Source organism: Pan troglodytes, chromosome 20 (genome assembly GCF_028858775.2).
Source record: "Pan troglodytes isolate AG18354 chromosome 20, NHGRI_mPanTro3-v2.0_pri, whole genome shotgun sequence".
Classification (NCBI taxonomy): Eukaryota; Metazoa; Chordata; class Mammalia; order Primates; family Hominidae; genus Pan; species Pan troglodytes.
Window position 1 is genome coordinate 53,899,664 of NC_072418.2, and position 17,126 is coordinate 53,916,789.

The window sequence follows — 17,126 nt, forward strand, 5'->3', positions numbered from 1 at the left end:
CTAAGTGCCACCTTAACTGCTATTAAGAGCATTTTAGACCAAGCGCGGTGGCTCACGCCTGTAATCTCAGCACTTTGGGGGGCCGAGGCGGGTGGATCACTTGAGGTCAGGCGTTCAAGACCAGCCTGGCCAACATGGTGAAACTCTGACTCTATTAAAAACACAAAAATTAGCCAGGCATGGTGGCGGGCGGCCTGTAATCCCAGCTACTCGGGAGGCTGAGGCAGGAGAATTGCTTGAACCCGGGAGGCAGAGGTTGCAGTGAGCCTAGATCGTGCCACTGCACTCCAGCCTGGGCAACAGAGCGAGACTCTCAAAAAAAAAAAAAAATGAGCATTTTAATAGCTACCTTTATTGACTGTGTTCTCAGTGCCTGGTGTTAGGTGAACTTTGCATGTATGTTATCTCATTTAATTATCCTTTTGTTGTTGTTGTTTTTTGTTTTTTGACACAGGGTCTCTGTTGCCAGGGCTGGAGTGCAGCAGCATGATCATAGTTCATTGCAGCCTCAACCTCCTGGACTCAAGTATTCCTCCTGCCTCAGCCTCCTGAGTAGCTAGGACTACAAGCTGTGCACCACCATGCAGGGCTAATTTTTTTTTTTTTTTTTTTTTTTTTTTTTTTTTTTAGTAGAGACGAGGTTTCACTATGTTGCTCAGGCTGATCTTAAACTCCTGAGCTCAAGCATTCCACCCATCTCAGCCTCCTAAAGTTCTGGGATTATAGGTGTGAGCCACTGCGCCCAGCCTATCTCATTTAACTCTCACGGGAGTCTAATTAAGCAGGTGTCTCCATTTCACAGAGTGAAAACTGAGGAAGAGAGAGCATTCAAGTAATTTGCTCAAAGTCATACAGCAAAGTGATTGAAATGCATTTCCTTCTCTACCTGGTGAACTCCTACTTATCCTTTAAACTCCTGCACAAATGTCCCCTCATTGAGAAGCCTTTCCTGACTCCTTCAGGCACAGCCTGTGGACTTGGTGTGGTGCACCCCATACCCCCTTCTGTTACCGCACTGATCTATTTGTGTTATGTGTTCACACAGCAACGGGGGTGACTTCTGTGTGCCGGGCACAATACAGATGCTTAGAAAATCACAGTGAACAAATATCTGAATCACTGCCCTCACAGAATTTGTGGAGAAGGGTGACATAGACCATTATCAAGTAAACGCAAATGAGATAATTTCAGGTATAATAGGTGCTATTAAAAAATAAATAAACAGAGCATCGGGACTGGATGACCAAAAGTGGACTCCTATAGCCTGGGCAATTCAGGAAGGCCTCCCGGAGGAGGTGACTTTTGAGTGGAGACCTGAATGACAGGAATGTAAGACTGGCCTGTCTCCCTGACCTAACTAGCAGCTCCTTGAGGGTAGTGCCTGGTCTGATTCATCTTTGAGGCCTGGCATAAGACGTGGCTCGATAAACATTGTGGAGTGACTAAAGGGACGGGTGAGTTGCCTTTAATAATGAATCGAGTTTTCAAGTTTCCACCGACCTCGCTTCTGATCTTTGGAGGACAAACCCAGCTGATATGCCTGACTGACATTTCCTGGGTGTGCTAATGGGGGCAGAATGGGAAAGAGGCCACGGAAGGGAGCTGTGTACCAGACTCTGTGCTCAGACCTTGTACATCAACCTCCTGTGGGCTCTGCAGGGTGGGGGACCTTGTGATCACCCCTACGTATGTCCCCAGCACCCAGCACTGGGCCTGGCACATAATAGATGCTCCATAAATTGGTAACTGAAAGGACAAACAAACAAATAAAAACCCCGTGCTTAATGGGAAATTTCTGTTGTGCCTATATTCAGCTAGCTTATGTTACTTCTTCAAAGTTCAGGATAAGCTGAGACACTCAAACTTCTTCTTTTTTTGAGATGGAGTTTCGCTCTTTCATCCAGGCTGGAGTGCAATGGTGCAATCTTGGCTCACTGCAACCTCTGCCCCCCGGGTTCAAGTGATTCTTCTGCCTCAGCCTCCCAAGTAGATGGGATTATAGGTGCCTGCCACCACGCCTGGCTACTTTTGTATTTTCAGTAGAGGTGGGATTTCACCATTTTGGCCAGGCTGGTCTCGAACTCCTGACCTCAGATGATCTGCTTTCCTCGGCCTCCCAAAGTGCTAGGATTACAGGCGTGAGCCACCACACCCGGCGGACACTCAGGCTTCTATTAGCTTTGCCTGGATTCTGTGTATTAACCCCTTCCCTCCCCCAATTTCAGGGAGAATCAAACAATTCCTCCTCCCAAGTTTTCAGGACGAAAATCTCACAGCCAATTGATAACAGACAAACCAAAGATTTCCCCCTAAATGTCAGAGGGAGGTTTCTTGGCACAAACTGGGCAGTTGAAGTGGCAAGGGTTCCCCAATCTTCACTACCCCCTCGGCCCTCTGGTCTTAGAGGCTGGGATGGAAGCAAGGTGAGGTCCCTTGAGTTCAGTGGCCCCATGAAGGCAGAGAAGGTGCTGTATGACTCAGGGCCAGCCTAGCTCGTGCCAAGGCAGGAGGAACTGGTGTTGGGTGGAACCAGAAGTGGGAAACAGTGGGAGATGAGAAGGAAGTGGTTAAAAGGTGTTTCCTGGGACTTGGAACTAGAGTGGGGAAAATGATTCTTCCATCATCCCTAAGGGTTGGGGATGGAAGGTTGGGATTGGGGGCTACCCTGTGCACTTCTTCCCTGGACACACGCTTTCACCGGGACATGGTCAGATCATGACAACAGGTAACCTTTAGTCAGAACTCACCACCCACTGTGTTAAGCCTTACATGACAATCACCATGAAGATTTACATACACATGTTATATCATAGTCTCCTCACAACATGTCTAAGAGGTAGGCACGTCATTGTTCCCGTTTTGCAGATGAGGAAACTGAGGTTCAGAGAGGGCACTTGGCTTGCCCAAAGTCACACAGCGGGGAGTGGCAGAGGAAGTCAGGTTGGGTGACCCCAGTAACTGCTCTCAGAGGCTGGGCGATGACCGGCTTCCTCGCTTCTCTGGAATAAACCTTTGCCACCACTTCCTGCATTTCAGCTTCAGTACAGGCAGAGAATGGGGATAGGTGGGGGAATGAGGTGAGAGGGGAGATGTTTAGAGGTGTGGAGGGCGGCAGAGGTTTGAACAGTGCAGACAAGGGGAGAGTTCAGCCGACTGGGGAGGAAGAGGATGGACGACGGAGCCTCTGGGCATCTGGATCAGCAGGAGCATAACATCTGGATCAGTTGGAGCGTAGCATCTGGATCAGTTGGAGCGTATGACTTTATTGATCCAGGACATGTATTTGCAGATCTGGGTGTAGACAGCTGGATGCTGGGCAGAGCCACAGGGGTAAACACCCCACGAGAGGATGCCTTGCAGGGTCTCGTCACAGACCAGGGGGCCTCCAGAGTCACTCTGGGGGTGGCAGGAAGGAGAGATCAAATAAATGTGCCAACGTGAGAGCTGTCACTTTGGGATCTGGGGCAGTGGTGGGGAAGGAAGGGGTTGGGTTGGGATAAAGACGAGGATGGGATGGGGTTGGAATTAGGTATGAGCTGGAAGGTAGGAATGGAGATGGACTTCAGGTTATGGGAGGTTGGGCTGGGGGATGAGAATGAAGACGCAGTGAGACTGGGGTTGGGATTGTAGTTCATGGAAGGTGAGGGGATGAAGATGGGCTTGGAGATGGGAATGGGGTGGGGTTAGGATGGAAATGGGATTGAGGATAGGGATGAGGAGGGGGTTAGGTCTGGGTAAGAGTTGGGGTCAAGGATGGGTTTGGGAATGGAGTTGGGGAGCAGGCACAGGGTCTGCTCTTTTCCCATAACCTCCCTGTCCTCCCTCCCAGGAGTCAGAGACTCTCCCTGTTCAGACCCTACCTGGCAAGGGTCCTGGCCCCGGTCCAGTCCAGCACATATCATGTTGTTGGTGACCACGCCAGGGTAGAAGACCTCACACTCTTTAGGGCTCAGGATAGTAACGCTGGAGCAGGTCAGGCCCTTGTTGTACTTCACTGAAGGGAGAATATGCCAGTAATCCCTGGGTCCAGCCCCCAATCCTTGGGGAGCCAGGAGTCCAGATACAAGACCGTTTCTATCCTAAGCCCCAGCCCCTCCTCCTTCAGACTCAAGAATCCTGGCCCCAGCCCCTCCCCACTTAGACCCAGGAATCCAGGCCCCCAGCCCCTCCTCCCCTCAGACTCACAGACACAGGCATCCAGGACCCCAGCCCGTCCTCCCTCAGATCCAGGAATCCAGTCCCCAGCCCCTCTCCACTTAGACCCAGGAATCCAGGCCCCCAGCCCCTCCTCCCCTCAGACTCACAGACCCAGGCATCCAGGACCCCAGCCTGTCCTCCCTCAGATCCAGGAATCCAGTCCCCAGCCCATCCTTCCTCAGACCCAGGGGTTCAGGCCCTCAGCCCCCTCCTCCTGAGGTTCCGGCCTCAGAGCCCCAGCTCTTGCCTCTCCGGGCGGCCGTGGTGCCCCAGCCAGCAACCTGGCACTGGTCTCCGGGCTGAGCACAGCGGTAGGGAAGCTGCAGGGCCCGGGCGCGGGGCCCCAGCACTACAGGCCTGGCCAGCTTCAGCAACATGAGATCGTGCTCATCCGTTCGCCTTGGCAGGATGGGGCCTGAGCCCTGGTGGTACTTGGGATGGACAACAGAGCGAGTGGTCCGGCGGAGCTGCTCGCCCTGAAGAAGCAGCAGGTGGTCATCCCCTACTCGAGCCCACAGTGGCCTGGGGGAAGGAAGAGGCATGTGAAGGCAAACCCTTCATAGGGACTGGGAAAGCAGGTGGGCAGTGGCGTGAGGGCAGATACCAGGGCCTGGAGATAGGAAGGGTCTGAGGGAAGAGGGCCTTGCGGGAGAAGGGGACCTCAGTGGACATGGGGAGGAGGAATCAGTTGTTTGAGCTCTGAGGATCTGCAGGAATTGAGGAGGGCTGGGGGCCTGGACACCTAGGTAAGCCTTCCACATTTTCTTTTCTCTTTTTCTTTTCTTTGTTGAAATAGAGTTTCGCTCTTGTCACCCAGGCTAGAATGCAATGGCGCAATCTCGGCTCACTGCAACCTCCACCTCCCAGGTTCAAGCAGTTCTCCTGCCTCAGCCTCCTTCCTGAGTAGCTGGGATTACAGGCACCCGCCACCACACCCAGCCTTTTTTTTTTTTTTTTAATTTTTAAAAATTTTTTATTTTTTATTTTATTTTATTTTTAGTTGAGAAGTGGTTTCACCATGTTGGCCAGGCTGGTCTTGAACTCCTGACCTCAGGTGATCCACCCGCCTTGGCCTCCCAAAGTGCTGGGATTACAGGCGTGAGCCACCGAGCCCGGCCCTACTCCACATTTTCTCTGTGGTAATACCCAACCCTTCCTCCTTCAATGGGGACTCACGAAGTGAACCTTTTCCTTTAGTTCTAAATTCCTGACCACACCAGACCCTGGCTTCTATCCGTTGCAGGCAACCACCTCCTCCTAGAGCTCAAGGAGAATCAGCGGGACAGGATTGACGGGCCCAGAAATGCGGAAAAGGACCACACCGCCCCCTGGCGGCCACAGCGCAAGCCCGGTCTCTCCTCCTGCTGGAAGGACACCAGGGACCGCACCTCCAGCTGTGGGAGTTCCGAGAGCCCCCGCCCTGCCCGCTCCTCCCTGGAGGCCGCCTCCACAGCCCCCCGTGGCGTCCTCGGGGATGGATCTCCTCCTACTTGTTTCCGCAGTGCGCGGCCGTCAGCACCCAACTCTGGTCCACCAGGACACCCGCGCAGTGGAACGAGAGGCCGTTGAAGAGCGAGACCTGCCAGGGCTGCGAGCCGCGCGCGCACGGGGCGCCATAGGCTTCGGGGTCCAAGCGCGTGTCGTTTTTGGGGAGCAGCGCCGCCTCTGCGGCTGGAGAAAGAAAGGGGACGGAATCAAAGCACGGAGGGCAGGGTCTGGGTTTGGGGTTGGAGCTGGGCTGTGGGACTGGACTGCGTTCGGGGACGGGGGACGCAGCCAGAACGCGAGGGTGGTAGGGAAATATTGGGGGTTTCGCGTGCACCGAAGGGAATGGGAGGAGAAGAAGCGCGTGGAAGTGGAAGGAAGCTGGGATAGGGTAGCGTGGAGTAATGAGACAGAATAGGGTGGGTCTGGAGGGCAGGGACTGAACGCAGCGCGCCTAGAGAGCTGGCTAGAACGTCGCTGGTCGATAGAGGGGCGGGGATTGAACGCGGCGGGGAGGTAAGGGTGCGGGGATAGAACTCGGGGATCGGGGAGAAGAAGGGGTGGGAATAAGAAAACGGGATTGAAAAGCAGGAGAGGGGTGGGGCGCAGTGGTTTACGCCTGTAATCCCAGCACTTTGGGAAGCCGAGGCGGTTGGACCGCTTGAGCTCGGGAATTCAAGACCAGCCCGGGCAACACAGCAAGACCCAGTCTCTACAAAAAAACAAACAAACAACAACAACAAAAAAGTAGTCGCGGAGTCATGCGCCTGTAGTCACAGCTACCTGGGAGGCTGAGATGGGAGGATCGCTTGAGCCCAGGAGGTGGAGGTTGCAATGAGCCGAGATTGGGCCACTGCACTCCAGTCTGGGCGACAGAGTGAGACCCTGTCTCAAAAAAAAAAAAAAAAAAGCCGGATGTGGTGGTGCATGCCTGTGGTACCAGCTACTCCGGAGGCTGAGTATCGCTTGAGCCCAGGAGGTCGAGGCTGCAGTGAGCTCTGATTGGGCCACTGTACTCCAGCCACGGAGACAGAGCACTGCCCTGTCTCAAAAAAAAAAAAAAAAAAAAGAAAGAAAGAAAGAAAGAAAGAAAGAAAGAAAGAAAGAAAGAGAGAGAGAAAGAAAAAAACAAGAAAGAAAGAAGAAAAAATAAGAAAGTAAAACAAGAAAGAAGAAAGAAACAAAAGAAAGGAAGGAAGGAAAGGAAGGAAGGAAAAGAAGAACGAAAGAAAGAAAAGAAAGAAAGAAAAAGAAAGAGAGAGAAAGAAAAAAGAGACAGAAAGGGAAAGAGGAAGAAAAAAGTGAGGGGAGGGCAAAAAGCGGTAAGGCAAGACTCAGGATAAAACACGGTGGTGTGGCCGGGAGCGGTGGCTCACGCTTGTAATCCCAGCACTTTGGGAGGCCGAGGCAGGCGGATCACGAGGTCAAGAGATCGAGACCATCCCGGCTAACACGGTGAAATCCTATCTCTACTAAAAATACAAAAAACTAGCCGGGCGTGGTGGCGGGCGCCTGTAGTCCCAGCTACTCGGGAGGCTGAGGCAGGAGAATGGTGTGAACCCGGGAGGCGGAGCTTGCAGTGAGCCGAGATCGCGCCACTGCACTCCAGCCTGGGCGACAGAGCGAGACTCCGTCTCAAACAAACAAACAAACAAAACAAAACACGGTAGTGTAAAATGGAGCGGGGCCGGGATGGGGCGGCGTAAGAGGAGGAGAAAGAACGCGGCGAAGAGTCCACGGAAGAGCGAGGATCCGGGTGGCAGAAATCGGACGGGGCCTGAGTGGGGCGGGACATCTAGGGGCCGAGCCAGAAGAAGGGCCCAGCTGACTTGGGGGCGGGCCGTGCTCCGGAGCGCTGGGTGGGTGCTGGGGTCTCGGGGGAGGAGAGGTGCGCGGGGCTTGGTGACAGGAACACATTCTCCTCCCGCCCGTGCCTCCCACCGGCGCCTCTCCCCGCCCCCTGCCCCCCACCTTACCCCAGAGTTGCGCCATCAGCAGCGGCAGCAGCTTCGCCAGAGCCCGGGCGCCAGAGGCGGCGGAGAGGTGGAGGTGCGGAGCTCTCATGGCCAGGATCTGCTGGGGTGTGTGCGGGGGCGGGTTAAAACAGATGCTCCGTTAGAGACCCCCACCTCGCCGCGCTCATCCGCCCAGCCTGGGCCACCCCAGCCCGCAAGCACCCTTTTGACCTGCAGCCGATAACCCCAGGGGCTGGCAGACGGGAGATTCGGGCTGGAACAGCGGTAATGGGCACAATTACCCTAATGACGCCCCTCGCGGCATCTTCCCGTCCTCCCTGTGCCCGAGTGGAGCGCTCTCCGCGCCCCAGCTACCCTGGCCGCAGCCACGCCGCGCCCGAGGTTTCCCCCTCCTTCACGCGCGGGGTGGGGATCCGAGGCTCGGAGCCAGTGGGAGCCTCTTTCTCAACCTCACAGCGGGGGGACTTCCGCGTCCCGCAGGTGGAGAAACCGAGGCTCTAAGCCGGCTCCTGCCTGTGGCCCGGGGGTCCCCACCCATCCTCTCGCAATCCACCCCAACCCGGGTGGGGTGCAGGTAGCTTCACCTGGGAGTCGCCGATAGGAAGGAGGGAGGGGACCCAGACGTGCCTCTGCCCTGCCTGTGGTCTGCCGCTGGTATCCTCTGCCCAGGGACCCCTGGCGGGACCTTCCCTTTTAACCCCAAGGAGTCCGGAAGCTTCTCCACCCTCCCCTACCCCCACCCCCGGGCTCCCTCCCTTTCCCTCTGTCTAATTGTACCGTGGGTGAGGCTGGCACTCCTGGGTCCCAGATTCCTGCTCTGGGAGGGGCCCTGGAATACAGGCTTCTCCCAGTGCCCGAAACGCCCCCTTTTCATCCCTTTTGGAACTGGCTTCCGTGGGGATTCCCCGGGTCCCGGTGCCAAGAAGGCTTCCCAGGCGCGGGGAGAGGGTTCACGTCCCCAGCAAGGCTAGGGGTGGCGGGATGAGAGGCCACTGAGCAAGAGGAAATCAATGGGAAGTGCATACCTAGAGTGACAATGTGAGAAGCCAGACTGTGGAAGAGGAAGGAGGAAGGCCTAGAGATAAAGCAGGTTGTGTAGGAGGGACAGAGGCTGGCTTGGAAAGGGAGATTGTAACAAACCAAGGCTAAAAGAGCCAGAGAGAGAGAGAGAGAGAGAGAGAGAGAGTGAGAGAGAGAGAGAGAGAGAGAGAGAGAGAGAGAGAGAGGCGCCGAGGCTAAGACAAACAGAAACAAGGAAAGAGGGAAACCCACGCCGACTCTGTGGCCGTGAGTGAGCTCTGTGTGTGTCCCAGTGACTAGCCCATGTGCGTGTTGGGGGGCTGTGGCTCTGCCTCATACCCATGTGTGGCCATCTCACACCCTCCCTGCCATCTGTGTGCCACCAGGTGACACACAGGCCCCTGAATCATAGGAGGTCAAAGCTGTGAGGGGCATCGGCATCACCTCAGCCAACTCCCTCATCTCAGGTGAGGAGTGAGAGGCTCAGAGAGGGCAGAGACTCACAGGAGGTCACAGAGCAAGTCCACTTAACAGCCAGAAGGCCCTGGTTCCACTCTGGGCTCCTATTGCTCATGCCAGCCACTTCTGCGAGGTGAGCAGACCATCCCAAAAGATCCTGAGCTGGCCGGGCGCGGTGGCTCACGCCTGTAATCCCAGCACTTTGGGAGGCCAAGGGGGGCGGATCAGGAGGTCAGGAGTTCGAGACCAGCCTGGCCAACATAGTGAAACCCCATCTCTACTAAAAAGACACAAAAATTAGCTGGGGATGTTGGCGCAGGCCTGTAGTCCCAGCTACTAGGGAGGCTGAGGCAGGAGAATTGCTTGAACCTGGGAGGCAGAAGTTGCAGTGAGCCGAGATCACGCCACTGCACTCCAGCCTGGGTGACAGAGCAAGACTCTGTCTCAAAGAAAAAAAAAAAAAGATCCTGAGTTCTGGATTCTCTCCGTGGGACATCCTCTTCAGAGGCCGTCTAACTCAGTGCTGCTCAGCTGAACTTTCTGCAGTGATGTTTTATATGCACTAGCTAATCCAGCCACCACCAGTCACATGTGGCTATCCAGCCTTGGAAATATCACAAGTGAGACAGAGGAGTTACATTTCTGGCTTTATGTAATTTTAATTGGAAGAGCCAGCTGCGGTTAGTGGCTACCATATTGGCCAGCAGAGGTCTCCACTACCTAGTTACCTATCATGGAAGTTGGAGAATAACAATAAGCTCCTTTGGTTAGGTCTTCGTATGTGCAGGCTGACTGACTTCTTTACTTACTGTGTTATACTTTTGCATGCACCATTTTACAGGAAAGGAAACAAACAGAGCCTTACTCCAGGAACATCACTTGGTAATTAAGAGATCGCCTTGCTTCAGATCCTTGCTCTCCTAGCCGCGTGACTGTGAGCAAGTGACTTTGCTTCTCTGTGTCTGTTTCTTCATCTATAAAATAGGTATGAAAACAGTACCGACCTCATAGGGTTTTGTGAGGATTAAGTTGATACATTTGAAAGTGCTTGGAGGCCAGGCACAGCGACTCATGCCTGTAATCTCACCACTTTTGGAGGCTGAGGAGGACAGACTGCTTGAGCCCAGGAGTTTGAGACTAGCCGGGGCAACATACTGAGACCTCTGTCTCTACAAAAAATACAAAAATTAGCTGGGCTTCATGGCATGTGCCTGGAGTCCCAGCTACTCTGGAGGCTGAGGCAGGACAATCACTTGAGCCCAGGAAATTGAGATTGCCATGAGCTGTGATTGTTACTGCACTCCAGCCTGGGCAACAGAGCAAGACTGTCTCATAAATAGATTAACTAATTTAATTTCATTTAATTAATAAATGAAAGCCGGGCGGGCGCGGTGGCTCACGTCTGTAATCCCAGGAGTTTGGGAGGCCAAGGCGGGCAGATCATCTGAGGTCAGGAGTTCGAGACCAGCCTGGCCAACATGGTGAAGCCCCATCTCTACTAAAAAATACAAAAATTAGCCGGATGTGGTGGTAGGCACCTGTAATCCCAGCTATTCAGGAAGCTGAGGCAGGAGAATTGCTTGAACCCAGGAGGTGGAGGTTGCAGTGAGCAGAGATAGCACCACTGTACTCCAGCCTGGGTGACAGAGCGAGACTCTCTCAAAAAATAAAATAAAAGCCATTGGATCAGGGTCTAGCACATAGTAAGCACTCAGTAGATTCACTCATTTAGCAAATATTTATTGAAACCTTGATATATGGCCAGGAGCTGTCTTTGGGGCTGGGGATACAACAGAGAACAAACCAGGTGTTGTCATTCCCAGAGTCACAATAGTTCAAGGCAGAATTTGAATCCAGGTCTCACTGATTTCAAACCCCAGGTTGATTATTAAGTGACAGCATCTCCTGTAGTCCAGGAGGCCCAAAGAATGTTCTTAGAGGGTCTTGGCTTAGGGTTTCTTATTAACAGAGTGAACAGGAACCAAACACCAAGTGGAAATGGAGGGTGATGGGCTGTGGTGGGTGGGTCCAGTCTAATTGTTCTTCATCGTCTCCTGTATCCAGTCCACATATTTGCAGACTTTCGTGTAGACACCAGGCTTTCGGGTGATCGCACATGGATCCTGGCCCCAGGAGATAATGCCTTGAAGAGACTCGTTACAGACCAGAGGGCCCCCGGAGTCACCCTGGGCACGGGGAGAGAGAATGTCAGTCAGAGAAAGCGTTGAGCATGGTGTTAGCCAGGGAGGAGGTGGGGACGGTGCTTAGGAGTGGGGCCGAGACAGGATGGGTAGGCACTGGGAAAGGTGATAGGTTTAGCGATAAAGCTGGGATTATGGGTGGGATAAAGGATGGGGTTAGGCTCAAAAACGAGTTTGGGGATGGTTGGAGCTGGAAATGGTGTGGAAACGGGGATGGAGCTGAAGTTCGTGCTGAGGTCAGAAACGGGAACAGGGGAAGAGATGGACTGGGAGTTGCAGGGGTCGGCGGGTTGAGGTTGGGGATGAAATTGTGGATGTCGGTAAAGATGTCATTGAAGCTGGGGATGGGGATGGGGCTGTGGTTGGAGACCCAGGCCCTGCCCACTGACCTGGCAGGAGTCCTTGCCCCCTTCCCGCACGCTGGCACACACCATGGTGTCTGTGATGTTGCCGGGGTAGGCGTTCTCACACTTCTGGTGCTCAATGATGGTGATGTTGGCGCATCGCAAGGTGTGAGGCAGGCGTACTGTGGAAACAGCGTGAGGGGCTGTGGGAATGAGCTCCCTGCCACTCTCCTAATGCAGTGCTTGCTGTGATCCCGCCCCTGGGGGAATCCCTGTCCTTAGACGCAGCCAACTCACCTCTCTTCTTGTAACAATAGCAACAGCAATGCTATCCAGCTTTTTTTTTTTTTTTTTTTGAGACAGAGTCTTGCTCTGTTGCCCAGGCTGGAGTGCAGTGGCGTGATCTTGGCTCACTGCAACCTCCGTCTCCCAAGTTTAAGCGATTCTCCTGCCTCAGCCTCCCGAGTAGCTGGGATTCCAGGCGCACACAACCACGCCCAACTAATTTTCACATTTTTAGTAGAGATGGGATTTCACCATGTTGGCCAGGCTGGTATCAAAGTCCCGACCTCAGGTGATCTTCCCACCTCGGCCTCCCAAAGTGCTGGGATTACAGGCGTGAGCCACCGTGCCCAGCCTGCTATCCAATAAATGATTTATGCCAGTTGCTTAATATACATTATCTCTAATCCAATCCTGACAGGTGGGTATAATCATTCTCATTTTATAGAGAAGAAAATCAAGATTCAGAGAGGTGAAGCTGCTTGCCTAAGGTCTTACAACCAGGAGGTTATGGATGTATGATTGCATATTCCGTCCGTCTGACTCCAAGGCCCCAACTTTTGTCCCCACCCCCCCGTCCTGACGTTTTCCACACATCCTCTCAACTTATCCCACATCGTCACTGTGAACCGCATCTCTGATCCCCTGAACCCTTCCACAATCCTGACCACTCCCTCCTCACCACCCCCTGTCAGGTTCCCCTCTGGAGCTCCTACACTGGGGGCTGGACGTGCTGCCCCAGCCGGAAATGAGGCAGCTGGTGCCAGCAGTGACACAGCGTGAGGAGAGGGTGAGGGGTCGCACAGCCCAGGTGATGGAGACTGGCGATGCCATCTTCACCAGCATGATGTCATTGCGGTGGTCTTTGTTGGGGAGGCTGTCGTTGAAGCCGGGGTGGGGGAAGGACTCAGTGGCTGTCTGGGTCTGCTCACAGCCCTCCTCCTTCTGGAGGTTGTGCTGCCCCAGGTGAACTATGTAGCGGCTGAGGTGGGAGAGACAGTAGTTGGAGGAGGAAAGGTCGGGGGAGACATGGGTGGGAGAGGTGAGTGACACCTTTGAGGATGAAGAAACATCGCTCTGCTTCCAACCTCTTCCATGTCTCCCACCGAAGCCCCCTTCCCAGCCATAGCCCCATCCCAACCCCATTCATCCCCCCACCTTCAATACCAACTCGAGCCCATCAACCTTGCTGACACTACCCATTCCCATCTCTAATCCCCTCACCCGCACCCCTATCCCTGAGCTTCTCTCCATCCATCTCCCCATTCCCAGCCCCCCACCCCGGCACCGCCCCAGCCCCCGCACCCACGGCTTGCGGCAGTGGGCTGCTGTCAGGAGCCATCTGGGGGCGATGAGCGTCGCCCCACAGAGCAGCCGCGTCTTCTCGAACAGGGCTGCCTGCCAGGGCTGGGAGTGAGGCTTGCACTCGAACCCCTTGATGATCCTGGTCTCTCCCCCTACAAGCCCTGGAGGGGGTGAGAGCAAAAGGAGGGGCTCAGGAAGGAGAGGTGGTAGACCAGGAGGACTCCCAGAAATGGGGGTGGGGAGGAGAGAAAGAGAGTGGGTGGTCTGGGCCCTGGTCTGGTGTCCCTCTGGGTTGCCCTGGATGCTGGGGTCGGGTATTAAAGGATGAAAATACTTCCATAAGGTCAAATGCAGTGGCTCACGCCTGTAATCCCAGCACTTTGAGAGGCTAAGGTGGGAGGATTACTTGAGCCCAGGAGTTCTAGATCAGCCTAGGCAAACATAGTGAGACCTCCTCCCCCATCTCTACAAACAATTAAAACAATTAGCCTGGCTTGGTGGCAGGTGCCTGTGGTCCCAGCTACCGGGGAAGCTAAGATGGCTTAAGGATCACTTAAGCCGGGGAAGTCAAGACTGCAGTGAGCCGTGTTGGCACCACGGCACTCCAGCCTGGACAATAGAGCGAGACCTTGTCTCTGGGGAAAAAAAAAAAGGAAATACTTCCATACTGGTTGGTCAGTAGCTCCTGTCCTGTGTGCTTTGAGTGACTGCTCCCCCAACTCCAGCTTCCTCAGCCCCTCCACGGGACCCTTTACGACCCCCTTGACCTCTCCTCCTTTGGCATTTAAAGGGATTATCTAGAAGGGCATCCAGGCCCTCATGACCGCTGCTCCAGTTCAGGTGCCTTATGGGTTGTTCTGTAATTTGGAATCAGCCCTGTCACTGTCCAGACACAGAGGGTTAGGGGATCCCAGAGATTCAAGAGGGAGGATCCTGCCCTGCCCCCATCCCCTGCGTACCTGTTGCCAGAGCAAGCAGGATTAACTGCAGAATCCTCATGGCCTGGAGGGGGGAGGAGCGGGCCCCAGGTTCCTCTGGGAACAAGGAGGGACATGGGGCCGCATCACTTTATGGGGAAATCGGAGCGGGGGGGGGAGGGCTGGCTCATGCCCTCTCCTCTCTCCCTCACCTGCTCCCGCTCCCCACTTGGGAGAAACAAGGTTGGGGAAATCCCCTGTTTCTCACAGCACTCAGATCTCCAAACACTTAAAATATATCTTAGGTGTCTAGGGTGGCCTTGGAGAGGGCCTGGTCACAGCTAGAAGCTTCCGAGATACCAAGAACCATGTCGAAGTTGTTGGGAGGGGCTTTGAGCCGTCAAGCCATGGGTCGGCCCTGTTCAAGTCAGCCATGGGACCTCCCCGGCACATGTCAGAGGATGTTTTCCTTCTTGCCTTGAGAGCTGGCCAGGCCCCAGCAGCTTGGGGTGGAAGGACAAGGGGAACCAGACACCGTTCCGTAGCCACCCCTTTTTCATTGTCTTCACAGCAGAGCGATATGGAGCCTTTGAGGTCTGCTGGGGGGGAGTAGGGGGCTCAGCCCCAGACAATGTCTGGGACCCCCATCACCCGGCTTGCTGAATCCCTGTCCGCCAAACCCCTGCCCTTTTGAAGGACAGCCAAGCAAAGCTGGGCGGAGCTGGTCGAGGGGAGGGCCAGTGCCCTCAGCTGCCCTGGCCAGCAGGGGTGGGAGCAGAGGGCCAGCTCAGCAGCTGAAGCCATGGAGATTAGGGGTAACTGAGGCTGCGGACAGTCATCAGAGGTGAGAGGTGTAGAGAGAGGCCAGGAACCCCCACCCAAGCAGAGAAGGACAGAGCAGAGGGAGAAATGGGTGCCCGAGTGGGACAGGTGTCCTTGGGGAGGGCTGACACCTGGACGGGGAGGGGCAGCTTCCCTTTCCTCCTGGACTCACAGGCTCTGGGGCTGGGGCTCTGGGGGCCCAGTGGCGGCAGAGACGGCAGTGGCGGCGGCTATAGCAGGTAGGCTGGGTTGGAGCGCCAGGTGCCAGGCACCAGGCAGGCGGGCTGGCAGGGGGGCGGCCCCGGGCGGGCCCAGGATGACTGGCCTCCAAGCCCTGCCTTAATGCCCCGGGGCGGGGTGTGTGTGAGGGCCCTCCCCGGAGGCCTCTGAGGCACTGGCTGCCTGCCTGTGCCACCTCTCCAAGCCCCTCTTCTCCCTGTGTCTCAGCCTCCCTCTGTCTGTCTGTCTGTCTGCAGCCTTCCTTTCCCTGCCCTGAGTCTCTGAATCTGTGTCTCGTTCTATGTGTCATTCCCTGTCATTCAGTAATTCTGACTTTGTGTGATTTTTCTCTTTCTGTCCCTACATGTCTGTCTGCCTTTCTCTGTCCTCGTCCCTGTCTCCATCTCCACTCTTCTCTCTCTGTCTGGCTCTGTGTGGCCCTTTCTCTAATTCCTTCTATCTTTGTGTCTCTCAGTCAGTCTCTCTGACTGCATCTCTGGCAATTTGTCTTGAAATCCCTCTCCTTCCATCTAATCTCCGTCTCTCTTTTTCCTTCCGTCCCAGCCACTCCCTCTCCACAGCCCCAGCCCAGGTGGGCCCCTGGCCTCCCCTAGGCCGCTCCCTTCTCCTTTGCAAGGAGAGGGGGGGTGTGCTGGGGTGTCACACAGGTGGGGCTGCTGCCAGGCACAGGGGCAGGACCGGAGGGTGGGGGAGGCAGGTCAGGGCCTGTGGAAGCCGAGTCCAGGAAAGGGAACAGAGCCCTTGGCTGCGCTCCACCCCAGGGCTCCTCTGGGGCCTCGCTACTCTGCTGACCCTTCCCCTGCCCGCTTCTCCCTGCCGCCCAGGCAGCCCGAGTCCAGCTGTTCACTTACTGGCTGCTGTGAGACCTCTGCCCGATGACTTCCAGTCCTGCAGCCACCTCAACCTCTGCATCTGCGGAACCCCAGCGCGGATTCCTGCTTCTCCCAGCTTGTTTGTTTTCAGTTAGGTCCCTTGCCTTGGCTTTCCTCCCCTCTCTCCCCCGACCAGATGTGGAGCAAGGCAGGGGAGGGCCTAGGTTCTGACAGCAGCCAGCCCTGGCCTCAAACCTAGGTGCTTCCTCTTCCTACTACTATGACTACCCTTATGACGTGGGGACAAGGGACTCCACCCCTGCAAGGCTCAGTTTCTTCATCTGAGAGATGGGGGTGACAGACCTGCTTGCAGGGGAGGTTGGGATCAGGCTTCCAGGAGGGTCCATTTGGAAAGAGCAGACTGCAGGGGGGCTCAGCAAATGTGCCTCCGCTGGTATGATCACCCCTCACTCCCTCCCTCCTCCAGTTTCCCTTCAGTGCATTTGGGGAGATGGTCTCTCCTCACCTCTTGAGTCCCAGTGGAGACAGAATCCAAGGGGTGGGCAGGAGGATTAAAGACGTAGGCTGAGCTTTCCTGCTTTCCAAGCCTGCACTCCACCCTTCGTCTTATTAGAACAAAGCCACGTCCCACATTAAAGATACAATGTATGCTTCATTACAAGAAAGTAAACTGCAGTTGGCTAGTGGAAAAATGTTACGTTTTATGGACATTGGATTAAATGGTCATAAATGTTGACTTTGCAGCTTTCATCTGGTATTTTGGAGCTAACAATTTTCTTTTTCTTTCTCGGGTCTTTTGTGGACTCTTGAAAAGCTTATAAGCTCTGGGCACTATTTCTATTATGCCAGATGAAGAAACATGTGTCTTATTTATATTGCTGGGTTTTTGTTTTTGAGACAAGGTCTCACTTTATTGCCCAGGCTGGAGTGCAGTGGCATGATCTCGGCTCTTTGCAGCCTCCACCTCCCCGGCTCGGGTGATCCTCCCACCTCAGCTTCCCAAGTAGCTGGAACTACAGGCGCGCACCACCACACCCAGCTAATT

At 54.8% G+C, this 17,126-nt stretch overlaps 2 protein-coding genes across 4 annotated transcripts; both read right to left on the reverse strand.

The window, feature by feature from the left end:
* Positions 1-2,713: 2,713 nt before the first annotated feature.
* On the reverse strand, positions 2,714-8,325 carry KLK10 (kallikrein related peptidase 10). The gene is made up of 6 exons (XM_001174078.5): positions 8,243-8,325; positions 7,659-7,755; positions 5,688-5,868; positions 4,445-4,719; positions 3,861-3,994; positions 2,714-3,396 (listed from the first exon to the last, which is right to left on the reverse strand). The coding sequence occupies exons 2-6, from the start codon at positions 7,744-7,746 to the stop codon at positions 3,244-3,246; spliced, it is 831 nt and encodes a 276-aa protein (XP_001174078.2). The 5' UTR covers positions 7,747-7,755; positions 8,243-8,325; the 3' UTR covers positions 2,714-3,243.
* Positions 8,326-10,856: 2,531 nt separating this feature from the next.
* Positions 10,857-16,697, reverse strand: KLK11 (kallikrein related peptidase 11). Of its 3 annotated transcripts, none has more exons than XM_016936692.3 (6): positions 16,587-16,697; positions 14,229-14,303; positions 13,274-13,430; positions 12,681-12,946; positions 11,728-11,864; positions 10,857-11,323 (listed from the first exon to the last, which is right to left on the reverse strand). In XM_016936692.3, exons 2-6 carry the CDS (start codon positions 14,266-14,268, stop codon positions 11,171-11,173), a joined length of 753 nt encoding a protein of 250 aa, XP_016792181.1. In that variant the 5' UTR covers positions 14,269-14,303; positions 16,587-16,697; the 3' UTR covers positions 10,857-11,170. The 3 variants fall into 3 exon arrangements, with proteins under 3 accessions (XP_016792181.1, XP_001174067.2, XP_001174063.1); XM_001174067.6 differs by lacking the exon at positions 16,587-16,697 and adding an exon at positions 16,100-16,326; XM_001174063.6 differs by lacking the exon at positions 16,587-16,697 and adding an exon at positions 15,181-15,259.
* Between the last annotated feature and the right edge of the window lie 429 nt (positions 16,698-17,126).

Coding starts and splice junctions, on each gene's coding strand:
- KLK10 (XM_001174078.5), bottom strand. CDS start 7,746: ATGAGAGCTCCGCACCTCCACCTCTCCGCCGCCTCTGGCGCCCGGGCT. Junction 5,869..7,658: donor GCTGATGGCGCAACTCTGGG/GTAAGGTGGGGG, acceptor TTCTTTCTCCAG/CCGCAGAGGCGGCGCTGCTC. Junction 3,995..4,444: donor CACCACGGCCGCCCGGAGAG/GCAAGAGCTGGG, acceptor TTCTCCCTTCAG/TGAAGTACAACAAGGGCCTG.
- KLK11 (XM_001174067.6), bottom strand. CDS start 16,160: ATGCAGAGGTTGAGGTGGCTGCAGGACTGGAAGTCATCGGGCAGAGGT. Junction 12,947..13,273: donor GCAGCCCACTGCCGCAAGCC/GTGGGTGCGGGG, acceptor CTCCCACCTCAG/CCGCTACATAGTTCACCTGG. Junction 11,865..12,680: donor CAGCACGTCCAGCCCCCAGT/GTAGGAGCTCCA, acceptor CTGTTTCCACAG/TACGCCTGCCTCACACCTTG.